The sequence below is a fragment of the Xiphophorus couchianus genome, chromosome 9 (genome assembly GCF_001444195.1).
Source record: "Xiphophorus couchianus chromosome 9, X_couchianus-1.0, whole genome shotgun sequence".
Classification (NCBI taxonomy): domain Eukaryota; kingdom Metazoa; phylum Chordata; class Actinopteri; order Cyprinodontiformes; family Poeciliidae; genus Xiphophorus; species Xiphophorus couchianus.
Window position 1 is genome coordinate 23036718 of NC_040236.1, and position 13505 is coordinate 23050222.

The following is a 13505-nucleotide window of genomic DNA, read 5'->3' on the forward strand; positions in this document are numbered from 1 at the left end:
TGTCAAGCGGGCGCTGTACCGGTCCGTCGTGGTGAAGAGAGAGCTGAGCCAAAAAGCGAGGCTCTCGATTTACCGGTCGATCTACGTTCCCACCCTCATCTATGGTCATGAGCTTTGGGTCATGACCGAAAGAACGAGATCGCGGATACAAGCGGCCGAAATGGGTTTTCTCCGTAGGGTGGCTGGGCTCTCCTTTAGAGATAGGGTGAGAAGCTCAGTCATCCGGGAGGGACTCAGAGTAGAGCCGCTGCTCCTTCACATCGAGAGGAGCCAGTTGAGGTGGCTTGGGCATCTGGTCAGGATGCCTCCTGGACGCCTCCCTGGTGAGGTGTTCCGGGCACGTCCCACCGGGAGGAGGCCCCGGGGAAGACCCAGGACACGCTGGAGGGACTATGTCTCTCGGCTGGCCTGGGAACGCCTCGGGATTCCCCCGGAAGAGCTGGAAGAAGTGGCCGGGGAGAGGGAAGTCTGGGCCTCCCTTCTGAAGCTGCTACCCCCGCGACCCGACCTCGGATAAGCGGAAGAAGATGGATGGATGGATGGATGGATAATTGTGATTTATCCATTATTGAAATAATTGTCAACTAATTTAGTAATCGATTAACTGGAGTTAACTGGAGCACACAGACTCTGAACCAGGCCATGTGCTAAAAGAACACAGTCAGAGCAGTAATGAAGCCAAAAGACAAAAAAGCAAATACATTACTTTCTAGTTATTAATCTGTGAGATGACAAAATAGTGAACAGGTCAGCTCTACACTGCACTGATGTTAAGGTGAGCAGAAAGGGCTTAACCTTTCACATGTTGATGTTTGAAGCAGGTTTTTAGCAACAGGTCCATCCTTTACTACAAATGATCACTAAAGGAATGCTGTGTCATCGCATTTCAGGGAATAAAATGTTTATTTTCTTACTTAGAAAATAATTGAATTACTTCTTTATTTGCACTTTAATGCATTTTGAATGTTGTATTAAAATGGCTAAAGTGGTTAAATATCGATTTTTTTATCTGATCGATGGATTACTCATCAGAATTATCGAAAGAATAATCGACTACTAAAATAATTGTTAGTTGCAGTCCTAATCTGGAAATAACTTCTAAATAATACATATTTGATGTCACCTCTTTGGGGTTTTTTTTTGTCATTTGTTGACTAGTTATTGCTTTGTTCTCCTTAAGAGTGGAGGACAGGAAGTTAGTGGACAAACTAATGCAAAGGCCCTTTGAGCAGATCAACAACAGTCTGATAAAGTTTGGAGACAGGTTTTATGCAAACTTGGAATAATCTTGGAATTTGTTCACTTGTGTTGGAAGAATACTAACAAACTTAGAAAATAAATCTGCCATTATTTAAATCTGGAATGGTGTAAGCCAGACCTCAAAAGAAAACGGTAATTGGTCTCTGCCAGGAAAATCCTGATTGGTGTACGTCCGATTGTTATAACTTCCTTTCTATTCTTCGAAACTTTCAAAATCCAAGTCTGTTAACCTGAGCCACAGCTAAAAGAAAAGCTTTTAGCTAGACAGGGTTAAACTGCCTTTGCAAGCTGCTCTCTAAAAGTTAATGTCAAAGCCTTCAACAATCTCAGAGCAACTCTGCCTCTGTACCACACAAAGACACTCTCCCTTCCTTTCTTTCCCGCCATCATTCGACTTTTGGATTATGCTTTTCAAAGTTCCCGTTTCACCTCGACCTCACGCGATCCTCCCAAAAGACGCACATCAGTCGCGGAGACTTCTTGGAGGGAGAGGCGGCGAGAGGGAGAGAAAAAGAAAGAAAGAGAGAGAGAGAGACAGAGAGGCTTTCGTAAACTTGGTGCACTATTCACCTCCAGCTTCTTCCTGCTCTTCCATTAAGAAGAGACACGATCGCCGCGATCCCAGCTGGGGAGGATTCACTCAGAGGCAACAGCAGTCGAGATTAAAGCCGGATATTTTCTAACTAATATTGTCACCCCGTCTCCTCTTAATGGAGACGAGAAGCGCCGTGTTTGTGGGGGAGCTCGGCTTGAAAGCATCACGAACGCCACAACAGCGCCTACTGATTTATTAATCCACACATTTCCGTTTTTGTTTTTTTTGTTGTTTTGCCTTAGAGAAATATGCTACCTCATCACATTATACGACCCCTAAATATTCCAGCAGAAGAAGCACAAATATTGTGACTGCGATATCTGGGAAACACTTAAACTGATGTGACCATTAGTGGCAGGGATTTCTGCTAAATTCCCGGGAATTTCTCCACAAAAAAGACAGATGTATTTTTAGGGCCTCTGAACCGCGCTCGCGACTGCAAGACGACTTCTTGCAATCGCCTGCGGGGGCTTTTTGAGTTGCTTGGATCAATGACTGCTTCTCATTCTAATGTTATGTGTTTGGATTACCTGTCACAAGCCATTACGGAAGCAGGGCCTGCCTCCGTTTGGAGCCGAGCGTCTCCCTAAAAACATCTGAGGCAGTAGCGAGCGGGGGGTAAACAAAGAGGCGCGCTAATGGCTCCGAACGAATCAACAGAGGAATTTCACCCCTCACCCCCCAACAAAAAAAAAATAGATATTCAAAAATAAAACAGCAGCCAAACTTGTTTAGGAGTAAAAACGAGGAGAAAGAGGGGAAGATGTGGCAGTCTTTGTGGGAATTTACAACGCGGATGGCGGCCAAGATGAGAGATTTGTCTTTTTGCGTGTCATAATCCACACGTGTCTCTCTGCCTGGGTGATGAAGAGCACTTTTTCTGCCTTCTCCAACATTAAATACACTTTAATCCATGCGTTACACATTTTGCATATAGGATTTCTCTGCTAGAGCCAAGAGAAAGACGTTCTGATTGATAGCCGTCGTCTTTTTTTTCCCCCACCTGGTAAAGAGGAAAAATGGAAAGTTGTGGTTTGATTAGGGGATCTATAATTAGGATAACAGTTCTTTATTAGGGAATTAGACTGTCAGCAAGAATCCTTTTAGAGGCTGAAGAGCAGAAAACGGGAAGTCCAAGATGAATAAAAGAATAAGAAGTTGGTAGCTGGCATGCTTTTTTTTTTTTTTATTTAAATAAAGGCATTTAATGGGATTTTTTTTGAAAGTTTCAATAAATGTATTTATATGTGTGTGTTTTTCCATTTGAGGCTTTGAGAGGAAAGCAGAAGTGAGAAGGCTTTGGGTACTTTGTAACGTTGGCATTTCTTCTTATGACAGGAAAAAAAGTTGGCATTCTGACAGCGAGGCTTTCTGAGCGACAGGATCCATCAGGTTGCATTTTTATCCCATTCAACGGCGTAAAGTCACATTTTGGACACTTATTCAGGCTTCTCCGTCCGAAGTGTGCTCAAAACGTGGTTTTCCTTTGCCTTGTTGAAAAATCAATGACTGGATCTTAATGCGTTGAGGTCTTGGAAACAGCACTGGTGGCACTTAGTCTGCCATTCTTAAAAATGGAAATCAGTTTTAGGTAAAAACAAAAAAAAAAACAAAATCCTTGATATGCAGTTTTTATTTTGACTTGTTTCTAAACTCAAATTTTCCTGTCTTAAGTGTTTTACAGTCACCAATCATAACTCACTTAGATTTCCAGGCACACAATCCCCAAAGATTCACATTAGGGAATCTTTATATATCAGGGTTTTTCTATGCAGGGTTCTTCAGAGAGACTATGAACACTTACTATCTTAAATGCCTAAGAAAATGTAAAGAGTGTTTTAACCTTATATTAAGTTATGTTATAGGAGCAGTAGTTTTCTAGGCACATAGTTATAGTCCAATCAAGAAACCATGTTACCTTCAGTTGTTATAGAAATGCTGCATATATCACATGTAACTAAAGAGGAATTTTACTTTATCATTTAACGTCTTGAAGCGGGCTTCTGTCTCATTAAAAACTCTTTAGACTCTGAATTCAGGAAGTCATCACAACATGGCTCCTCTATTAACCCTTTAACAACATTTTCACCAGCGTTGCATTGAGAAGTAGCTCCTATAATGAGCTCAGCAGAGGCACGGTCCACCAGGTGTTTGCTAATTTCTGCTAGCTAGTCTGAAGGAGCTGAGTGGGAGAGTGGGGGAAGGAGCGCTGCTCTGTGAGGCAGAAGCTCGGAAGTTTGGAAACTGCAGCTCCAAGGAGGCGGAGCTAGGTCCACCAAGGTGTTTTGCACAACTGAATGGTTGCCATGGGAGAATAAAGGATTTCTCTAATATGCATGAAAGAATCAAAGAAACACTCCAGGTATGTTTTTGGTTAAGCAATAACATTATAAGATGATGTAAAGCTCAAAAAAGTCAAATTTACATAATACCGTCCCTTTAAAATTCATACTTCATCTTTACCTCTCAGATCTGGCAATATGTTATAACAACTGACGATAACAATTCCTTGATTCTGCTATAAAATGGCACTATGTGCCTGGAAAACACATAATACTGTTGCTTTAAACTACAAGTAGAAAAAGGGAGCAGTATCATGAACTGTGAGAACTTGCCCCACAGCCACTGCGATTGTGTGCAGTTTTGAGGATTTGCAGAAACGTTCGTATAGATTTCTAGCAAAGGAAGCTCGTTTGGTTGGAACCTCCCTGCATTCCTCTGAGCTGGAGCCAAATCTGAAGGCAGCGCAGGGAGGCAGACCTGCCGGCCGGCTCGGCCCCGCATTGCTCCGGCTGAGCAGAAATCCCCAACTGCACCTTACTCAACACGTTCTGTTATAATTTGGACAGAAAGTGTTTGGATCTCCGTTTCTACACTCGCTGCTTACACCGAACAAAAGAATGTGAAGCACTCGGAGGATTCTTAACAGAGGTCAAGTGCTGAGAGAGTCGATGAGAGCTGGGAGGCCGCATATCCCGAGGGGCCGTAGGGGGGTAGATGCCTGTGGGTATTATGACTAGCAAGGCAAAGCTAACTGACCGGGCTCCACCATTAGGTGTCAGCCTTCCATCCATCCTACATTAGAGCGGAGTGAGAGTCCCTGGGTTCTCTGCAGCTGGCCGCAGCTCAAACTGAAAGATAAGTGTTGTGTTGGAGCTCCGTGCCGTCTCTGCTTTCTGTGCTGACCCTACGAGAGTCGACGGCCAAGAGCACGCAACGCAGCGGCTCGTCTTACCTGGTAATCAAACGAGTAATCCGTCGGCGGAGGGGGGAAGGAACCGGGCGGTGACGGGAAACCGGTAAACTCTTCGGCAGGGGGCGGAGGGGGAGGGTAGTCCGCTGGGATGGAGGCGAAAACACACACACACACACAAAGAAAAAAACAAAAACAATTTATTAACAACTTCCTATTTTTTTCTGCAAACTGTCATAATTATGTAAGAGTTTCTTCTGAACATGAAACCTAAAGAAAAAACATTCTTGGGGGACAGGAAAAGTAAAAGAATATACATCTATGACTGCAGACTAGCAAGCAGCAGGTTGTTCTGCACCGTCAAACACAGAAACTCCTCCTGACCTGAGAGTATTGTTTCTGGCTGCAATAGATGTATTTCCATTGATCATATATAATTTAATTTAATGTGCACCATTTCATGTTTTTAGAAAAAATTGTTTAATGGAGACATGGCAATTTGAAAAAGAAAAACTCACTTTTCAATGTTTTTCAGTTAACAGGTGTGGTGCTATGGTGAGGTGGGGTTTTTTGACGACATCCAAATTGGTTCATTTCGCAAAACTGCAACTTAAACAGCTTTTTCACATCACAAGAGTCACATGATCAACAATTCAGATGCTGCCACACAAAGATGGCGCAAACCACAAAGAAGACGGTAGGAAATAGATGTTGGATCAGGGCGCGGCATGTTTATTAATTATTTATTGCGTGAACAAACTTCCTCACGTACAATTTTTAATTGCTTTTTTGATTTAATGAAAACACTTAAATTGCGAAATTGTGTTTTTTTGACAGCAGAATACTGAAAGTTTTACGTAGATTTGTAACGGAAATGCGGCTAATGACTCGTAAACATACCTAGAATGTTTTCCTTTCACAAACATCTCTGTATTAGGGATGTTGTATACAATTATTTTAAAAAAATGTGATAAAATAAAGTGTTGGTAAATAATGTCATAACAGCAGTATTAAGGTTGGGTATCAACATCATCACAAATTTTCATATTTGTGCATCCCAAACAATTACTTTTCTGTAGTTCAGAAAATTGACGTGTAACCATTAGAGCTCACTTTTTAAGTTAGGACAAAATTCTACAAATATCTCAAATTATATTCATTTTAATAATACAGCAGCAGGCTCAAAGGACACTTCTACAAAAAATGTTTACTTCAATTTTTACTTGATGTATTCATATTCAGTCAATTTAATAGATTAACTCTCACTTTGTCCAGCCAATTATAGCTTTTGTGTTCATGATGGGATTTGGCTCCTTCGTCACACACAGAAACACATATGCCATGTGTTATGTATTGTCACAGTGCGCTCCACCACCCACTCATTGAGACCGGGACAGAAGGAAATTTATTTTCTGGTTCGTCCATAAAGCTACGCTAAGCATCAGCTGCAGTTGCGTACGTGTATCCATACACCCATAAACACCAGCCGCACGCTTTTCCACCGTTCGCTCCAAACCAGCCACTGCGCAGAAGCTCCGGAGAAAGAAAGTTGTCGCATCCCATGCTTCCCACCCAAACCCTCCGAGATGCTCGGACCAAGCTTGAAAATTGGACGTTATGCTCATAGCATTAAGCATTCATCAACAACTCAAAGGCGGAAGTGAGAACATTGTGCAACACAAATAATCACACACACACACACACACACACCCCGGAACACAATGTGCTAAATAATAAAAACTTAGGAATTTTAATAATCGAGGTACTCAAATCATTCGAAGAATCGTTACAGCCCTAATCTGTACGTTATTGGGGTTTTAGATGGTAAAACACCTGCAAGTTGTGAGTAACTGTCATGGATAAAAAATGCTACTTGTTTTTAATTCACCAAGTCTGAAAAGTGCAGAGTGTGTCTGTGTTCATCATTCTGATTGGGTGGGGAGATTCTGTAAACCTCAAATTCAAAGTTTTACCCATGATTCACAACTTAGACTGGACCATTCTTACATACGCACACGTTTGGATCTAAACAATGGGTGTCAGTCCACTGCAAACTTGGTCCAAAACAGACGCATATTTAAAACAAAAACAGAGGCTAAAATGTTCACTTATGTAAGATCTTTTTAAAAAGGGGTAAATGCATTTCTTAAAATCAAAGGAATTACATACATTCAAAGTATTTTGCTTTAATTTTAATTGGAAGATGCGGTGTAAAAAGGATTGCAAACATTAAGCAACACAAAAGCAGACTTTGGTCCACCCATTTATCAAGCGGTTTCAAGCAAAGAGTGACCCATATCCTGTTCTTGCGGCTGAGAAAACTAATTTTAGATGGAGAAAACTGAAAACAATTCACACCAAAAGTTTAGAACACTCAATGGCTTTTTTTTTAAATAGGGAAAATATGTGAGAAAAGAGATTTACAAAGATTACCCTGTCCACAAAGATCACACTTTGCTAGCTTTATCAAAACAGTGTGTGTTTTATAGGGTCAGTTCAAAGAAGAGCAGATAGAAAATAACATTTTCTCATGTTTAATAAAAGAAATTCAACTTTTGTGGCCCACAAGTTCTTTCGCCTTGACACATTTGATCCAGGTGGTAAAACGTTTGGACAGCACAGATCCAAACTCTTCAGGTCATTGTCCTGCTGGAAGGTGAACTTTGACCTCTGTCTTTTCCAGCCTCTAACAGGTTTCTCTCCCCCCATTATTACCTTGAATTCAACTCCATCCATCTTCCCTGTCCTTGCTGAAGAAAATCATTCACACAGCATGACATAGCTACCACCATGTTTCACCATAGGAATGGTGTGGTCAGACTGTGGTGGTTTCCCACTCCACAGAGCGTTTTGCATGTACACCAAAATAACTGTCTTTGTCTCACCTGACCACATCGCCTTCTTTCGCTGGTGTTCCAAAGTGCGGCGTTCGTTTTTCAAAGAGGTCACGGAGTTATTAGAGAGAGTGGAGGAGACAAAAGAAGCAGCGCCTCGTTATCCCTCGTCAATCGACTGACACACATAATTGCAGCAATTTGCTTAACTAAGAAGTAATAATCTGCAGTAAGCACGGGTGTCCCACCTCCCTCCTCTCTCCCCGAGATTGAAAATGTAAAATGTCGTGTTACAAACCGGCACACAAGGTGTTTGCTCCGCTAGAGGACATGAAACATGCCAAGTGTGCGCTTCTGAAGTCCGCGCTAATCCAAGGATTGCGTCCCGCCACATGTTTCAGACGGGATAAGGAGGTTCCGTGCCAAATTAAATTCTGATTTGGCTCTTCTCGGCGCAACGACTTACACTGAATCATTTGACCGTGTACTTCTAAGTACCAAACCAGACATGAGCTTTGCAAATTAAAGGCTTTTATGGGGGACGTAATGGGAATTTGTTCCAACACGGAGACTTTGATGAGTCCTGCTCAGAAATTCCATTTGCTTTTCCGTGGCTTTTATCTGTTTTCATTAGGATCTAATTGATGTCATCAGTGTAGTTTATCCAAGGCAGCTGACCAAATTAATTAAGCGCGGTCTTCGGGCTGCCTCTGCGAAACGCGCAGCAAAGGGGGAAACGGAGGCGGGGAGATAATGCGGCGCGGCGCAAGCCGGACACGTCTGCGTCTTTACTCCGAAGGGGGGGAAAAAAATGCGAGCGCTGCATTAAACATTCCCGCTGGGCGTTTGAGGCCGTCCATGTGAATTGTTTATATAATAACCTTGTGACCTCCATAGAAAAAAAAACGAAAAAAAAAAAAAAGCCCCAGAGCTCCTCTGAACCTCTGGGACCGAACAGAAGACATTCCTCTCCACAACAAGGCTCTGCCTCGCCACCCTCCTGCTCCTCTTCCTCATCCTTTTTGAGAGAGTATGTTGCATGTAACTTGTGGCTTAAAGAGAATTAGAACACTAAGTTCATGTCTATTTCTCTCAGACATCCAGCATGTTTAGGACTTATCGTTTCATGGAAACACAAGAGCAGTAAATGTTTCAGAGATGCATGATTTATTGAACAGGTCTTATGGTTTCTGCATGCGGAACGGGAGCCGCTAAGCGTCTTTGCTGAAAGGTTCTTGACCTTCTTTTCCTGCCGCCGCTCCACCTCGCCGCGCCAGACGTTTAGGACCGGAACGCGCCTGTGTTTGCGTTCCCTGCAGTCCCTTCGAGCGCAACCATCATCTCCCAAATGACTGCACCCAACCTTGGAGATGTTTGTTGCCCACTCGGGGTCAGCGGAGAAGCAGTCGCTTAACCAGGAGCCGTGCCGTTCCCCGGTCGAGTCACATGTGATGTTACGGCTCATTTCCATGATTGCACGTTTTTTTTATGAAGGGAACTGCGTGGCTTTGAAATGGAGCTGCGTGAAAATGTTGTGTCAGCATCGAGTGCGCAACAAATGCACGTGCGGCGATCCTTATGTGAGACGTCAGTTAACGCCAATTAACTCAGCTGTGCTACCTGGGAACAGACTCGTAAATGAAGTCTGTCACCTTCAATTCGGTGAAATCTACATTTGAAAAATGGCAAAAGGACAGGTGGAGTGCAACGTTTCAGATCATTGTATTTTTACTGAGGTGCAAGAACGAATTGGTGTTTTACCAGGATTGGCTGATTTACATCTTTATAAAGAAATAAAACCTCTAATAAAATCAATTAGAGGTTTTATTTCTAAAGAAAGTTTTTTCTACATGTCAACACATGCATTTATCTGCATTTCGTTCAGGCAGAGAGAGAGAGAGTAAGGTTTGAAGATAACATCAAGGCTAAACAGAGCGCAGAAAATTTGCTCTACCATGGAACATACTGGATTTGGTTTGAAACTTCTTAGAACATATTATCCACTAGAGAAAACACACAGAGGCCACAGTTTTATCATTGCTAGCCATGGTAATCTGCTAACATATGAGATGATAATGTAATTTTTACATGATAGCTAATACTTCAGGAATTGCCATTCAAATCTGATGATGTTTTCACATTTGATAGTCCAGTAAACTCGGTTGTATTGGGGACCAAAATTGAAACATTTGTTCCACCTTGAACTGGTGCTGCCACTGAGTCAAACAAACTAAACCTGTGAGCAACCTGTTCCCCTCCTCGCCTGTGGTGGCGCTGAAAATACTGAAGGACGCGACACAAAAACCTCTGAAGAAAAAATGAGCGCAACTTCGTTCTTCACAAAATGTAAACAAAAATAGAGCGGCGTCAAATTTTAGCTGTTGTAGGTTTTCTCTTTTGTCTTTGGTAAAATATTGTGAACCATTTTTCCTGCCGGCATTTTGGCTGCATTTACCCAGAATGCCCTGTGCTATAGGCTGCTTCCTGCTTTTGGAGTGGTCTCCGGTCACATATGTATACAAACCATGCCAGAGTTCACTTCAACCAAACTGAGAGTTAACTTTGAAGACATACCAGAGTTCATTTTCTTAAATATTAATACTTAAAATGTCTTCATTAAGGGCAAAGTGGAATTATTGTCAAATTCCTTATTTGATTGTACAAACGTGTCAAATAAAGCTGATTCTGATATTAAAAAGCCTATAGTACTATAATCTTTGTGTCACTGATATTGTACTTTCTCCTTGAGAAAAAATACTGAGTTTTACTAAATCACTTTATATGCCTCATTTAAAAGTTGTACTGAGTATTGCAAAAAAAAAAAAAAAGTCATTTACAGAATAAAAAGTTAACTTTTCAGCCTTTCTTATGATTTGAATCTTCTAAGATGATACCTTCCAAAGTGTCTCTAATGCGCCTTGTATAATTCAGGCATTCCAAATAGAGCCTTTCAAGTAGCTTTATAAATATTTCAAGCACTTTTCATACAGTAGAAAACAAAATTTCTCAGCGTCACTATTTTCTAGTTTGCTGCAGCACTCCTAAACACAACCAAGAAAGAAATTTGTGCGCTTGAAGCTCAGCTGGCTTCTTTCATGCATGTTTTCTGCACACAGTGCCTGGGAAAGCTACTCATGCATATTGAACCTTTTCACATTCTGCCACATATCACCCAAAATCCTCTGAGTGTGTTATTGGGGTTTCATGAGATAGACCTACACAAACTAGCTCATGGTTGGAAAGTGATAGGAAAAAGTGGTTTTCGACATTTCCTACAAATAAAAGTGTACAAGACATGCATTTGCAATCAACCTCCCTGAGAGGATACAGTCTAGAACCACTGTTCACTGATTATACTTCGGCGAAGTTGTTACGGGAATACCCCTAAAAGCTTTGCCCGTCTACAGACATAAGGTTTTGGACTGAAAGTCCTGCAACCAGGATTTAGGTTTGAACTTTGACTGGGTCATTCGAACACCTAATGTAGCTTTGATCCATGTAGCGTCAGTTGTATGTTTAGGGCTGTTTCCTTCAAGCCTGAAGGAAAACGACTTAAAATGAAACCGCCGGTTTTATTCACAAGGCTTTTGCAGCTAGCCTCTAATTCATGGTTAGTCAAAGTCCAGTCCTCCAGGGCTAGTATGTGGAACCACTTTGACACAACTGCACTGAATGGCAAACTTCTACCATTCAGTGGGTGAATCCTTAAGGCAATTTGTTGCACCGGATTTTATTAAAAAGGATAAATACACACAAAAGAAGGGCAAAATATGTAGTTTTACTTCCACTTGTAAATTATAATAATTGGAAAATCGTGAAACATCTCATGAAATATTCTGTTCTTTTTATAAGAGATGTACATGCAAGGACGTGTAACCTCATAATTTACCTCTGAAATAGAAAGTATTTTAATTTCCACGTAAATAAATGTATTTTATTCATCTATCGAGGGACATCAACAAAAAAGTGTACTGTAACTGAAGAAAAGGTTAGGACACCCCAGGCCCTAGCAGATGGTGTTACCCCTTTGCTTGAAACAACTTCAGTGGAAATCTTCTTGTGTCAATATATCAGTCTCTCACAACAGTTTCTTGCACTCTTGGACTTTCTATTTGTGAACTCTCAGCCAGTCCTTGGTAGATTTACTGGAATGTTTTGGATCATCATTGTGATGTGAAGCTGTAGGAGAACCTAAGTTCTCCTTCAGCTCGGGAATTCAAGCTGAAGGAATTCAAGATGAATGGATGTAAGTCCCATGATGACCATTTAACGTTTTCGGAAACTTCCTTTAGCATCTCGTGGTCTGCTGTGAGAGTAAACTTGCTTGGACGACTACATGTCTACATCTTAGTCTTTGCTTTGACTGTCCTACCCTTGTAAACTCACTTCACAGTGGAGTGGCTGATTTCAGAGTTAAATCCCTTTAAATCTCTTACCACACACATAAGCTGCTACAGTCTTGTTTCTGAAGGCTTCAGAAAGCTCCGTCAATCTCAACATCATGTTCATTCTCACTTCAACAGTCAGGAGCACACCAGACTAATTAAAGTCCGAGGTTTGACTGAATACATGCAGGGGGTGTTCTAATTTATTCAGTACATTCTTCTTATTTTTTTATTATGGAAAAAAAAATCTTTAGATTTTAAAGTAATTTTTTTCTGTTTTGTTAATATTAATTTGAAACAATTCGAAGGATTTATTTACATATACAAAAAAATTAAGCTTTGGATACTGATTAGGTAATTACAACATACTCAGATTTATTAAGTTAACTTAAGTTAGGCTCACTAAATTGCTTAGTTAATTTAGTGAAATCTAAAAAATATTGAGGTGATGAGTTTGTATATATTTTTTAAGTATGGAGAACTAATTAGGTTTTACAGTGCAGGAGGTGGTTTGTCTCTCACTTTTTGACTATTGGACAATATTGCAGGCCAACTGGTGTATAAAAGTGTCTGAATTCAAGCAGGGAGAATTTTGTGTAATTAGCAACAGAAAACTTGCAACAACAAAAAAAAGACCAAATGAGGTTTTGTTTTTAGTCCTGTTTTAAATATTACAGAAAGGAAGTCTAAAATCTGAAATATTTGACGTTCAATTGGATATGTCCATCCATCCATCCATCCATCTTCTTCCGCTTATCCGAGGTCGGGTCGCGGGGGTAGCAGCTTCAGAAGGGAGGCCCAGACTTCCCTCTCCCCAGCCACTTCTTCTAGCTCCTCCGGGGGAATCCCGAGGCGTTCCCAGGCCAGCCGAGAGACATAGTCTCTCCAGCGTGTCCTGGGTCTTCCCCGGGGCCTCCTCCCGGTGGGACGTGCCCGGAACACCTCACCAGGGAGGCGTCCAGGAGGCATCCTGACCAGATGCCCAAGCCACCTCAACTGGCTCCTCTCGATGTGAAGGAGCAGCGGCTCTACTCTTTGGATATGTCACTTGGGTTTTTTCCTCTATTTTACCACTTCTCTTTTCCAGGAGGAAATTCCTAAGCTGCCTTTTTCCTCATCAATATCAGACATTCTTCTGGTCTCTACTGAAATCATGGCATATTTGAGATTTTTTTCCCCCCCCACTTGGAACAATCTTAAAGTGAATGTTCTGAACTGAAAAACTGCTTTGGGATAAC

General features: G+C 41.5%; 1 protein-coding gene across 6 annotated transcripts in view; it reads right to left on the reverse strand.

Annotated features, from left to right (window-relative positions):
• The window catches only part of lpp (LIM domain containing preferred translocation partner in lipoma), a 179810-nt gene that overhangs the window by 96847 nt on the left and 69458 nt on the right, over nucleotides 1-13505 (reverse strand). For all 6 annotated transcript variants that reach the window (XM_028027707.1, XM_028027704.1, XM_028027708.1 and 3 more), the window contains one exon: nucleotides 5091-5194. In XM_028027707.1, coding sequence (XP_027883508.1) covers nucleotides 5091-5194 — 104 coding nt within the window. The remainder of the gene's footprint in view (nucleotides 1-5090; nucleotides 5195-13505) is intronic.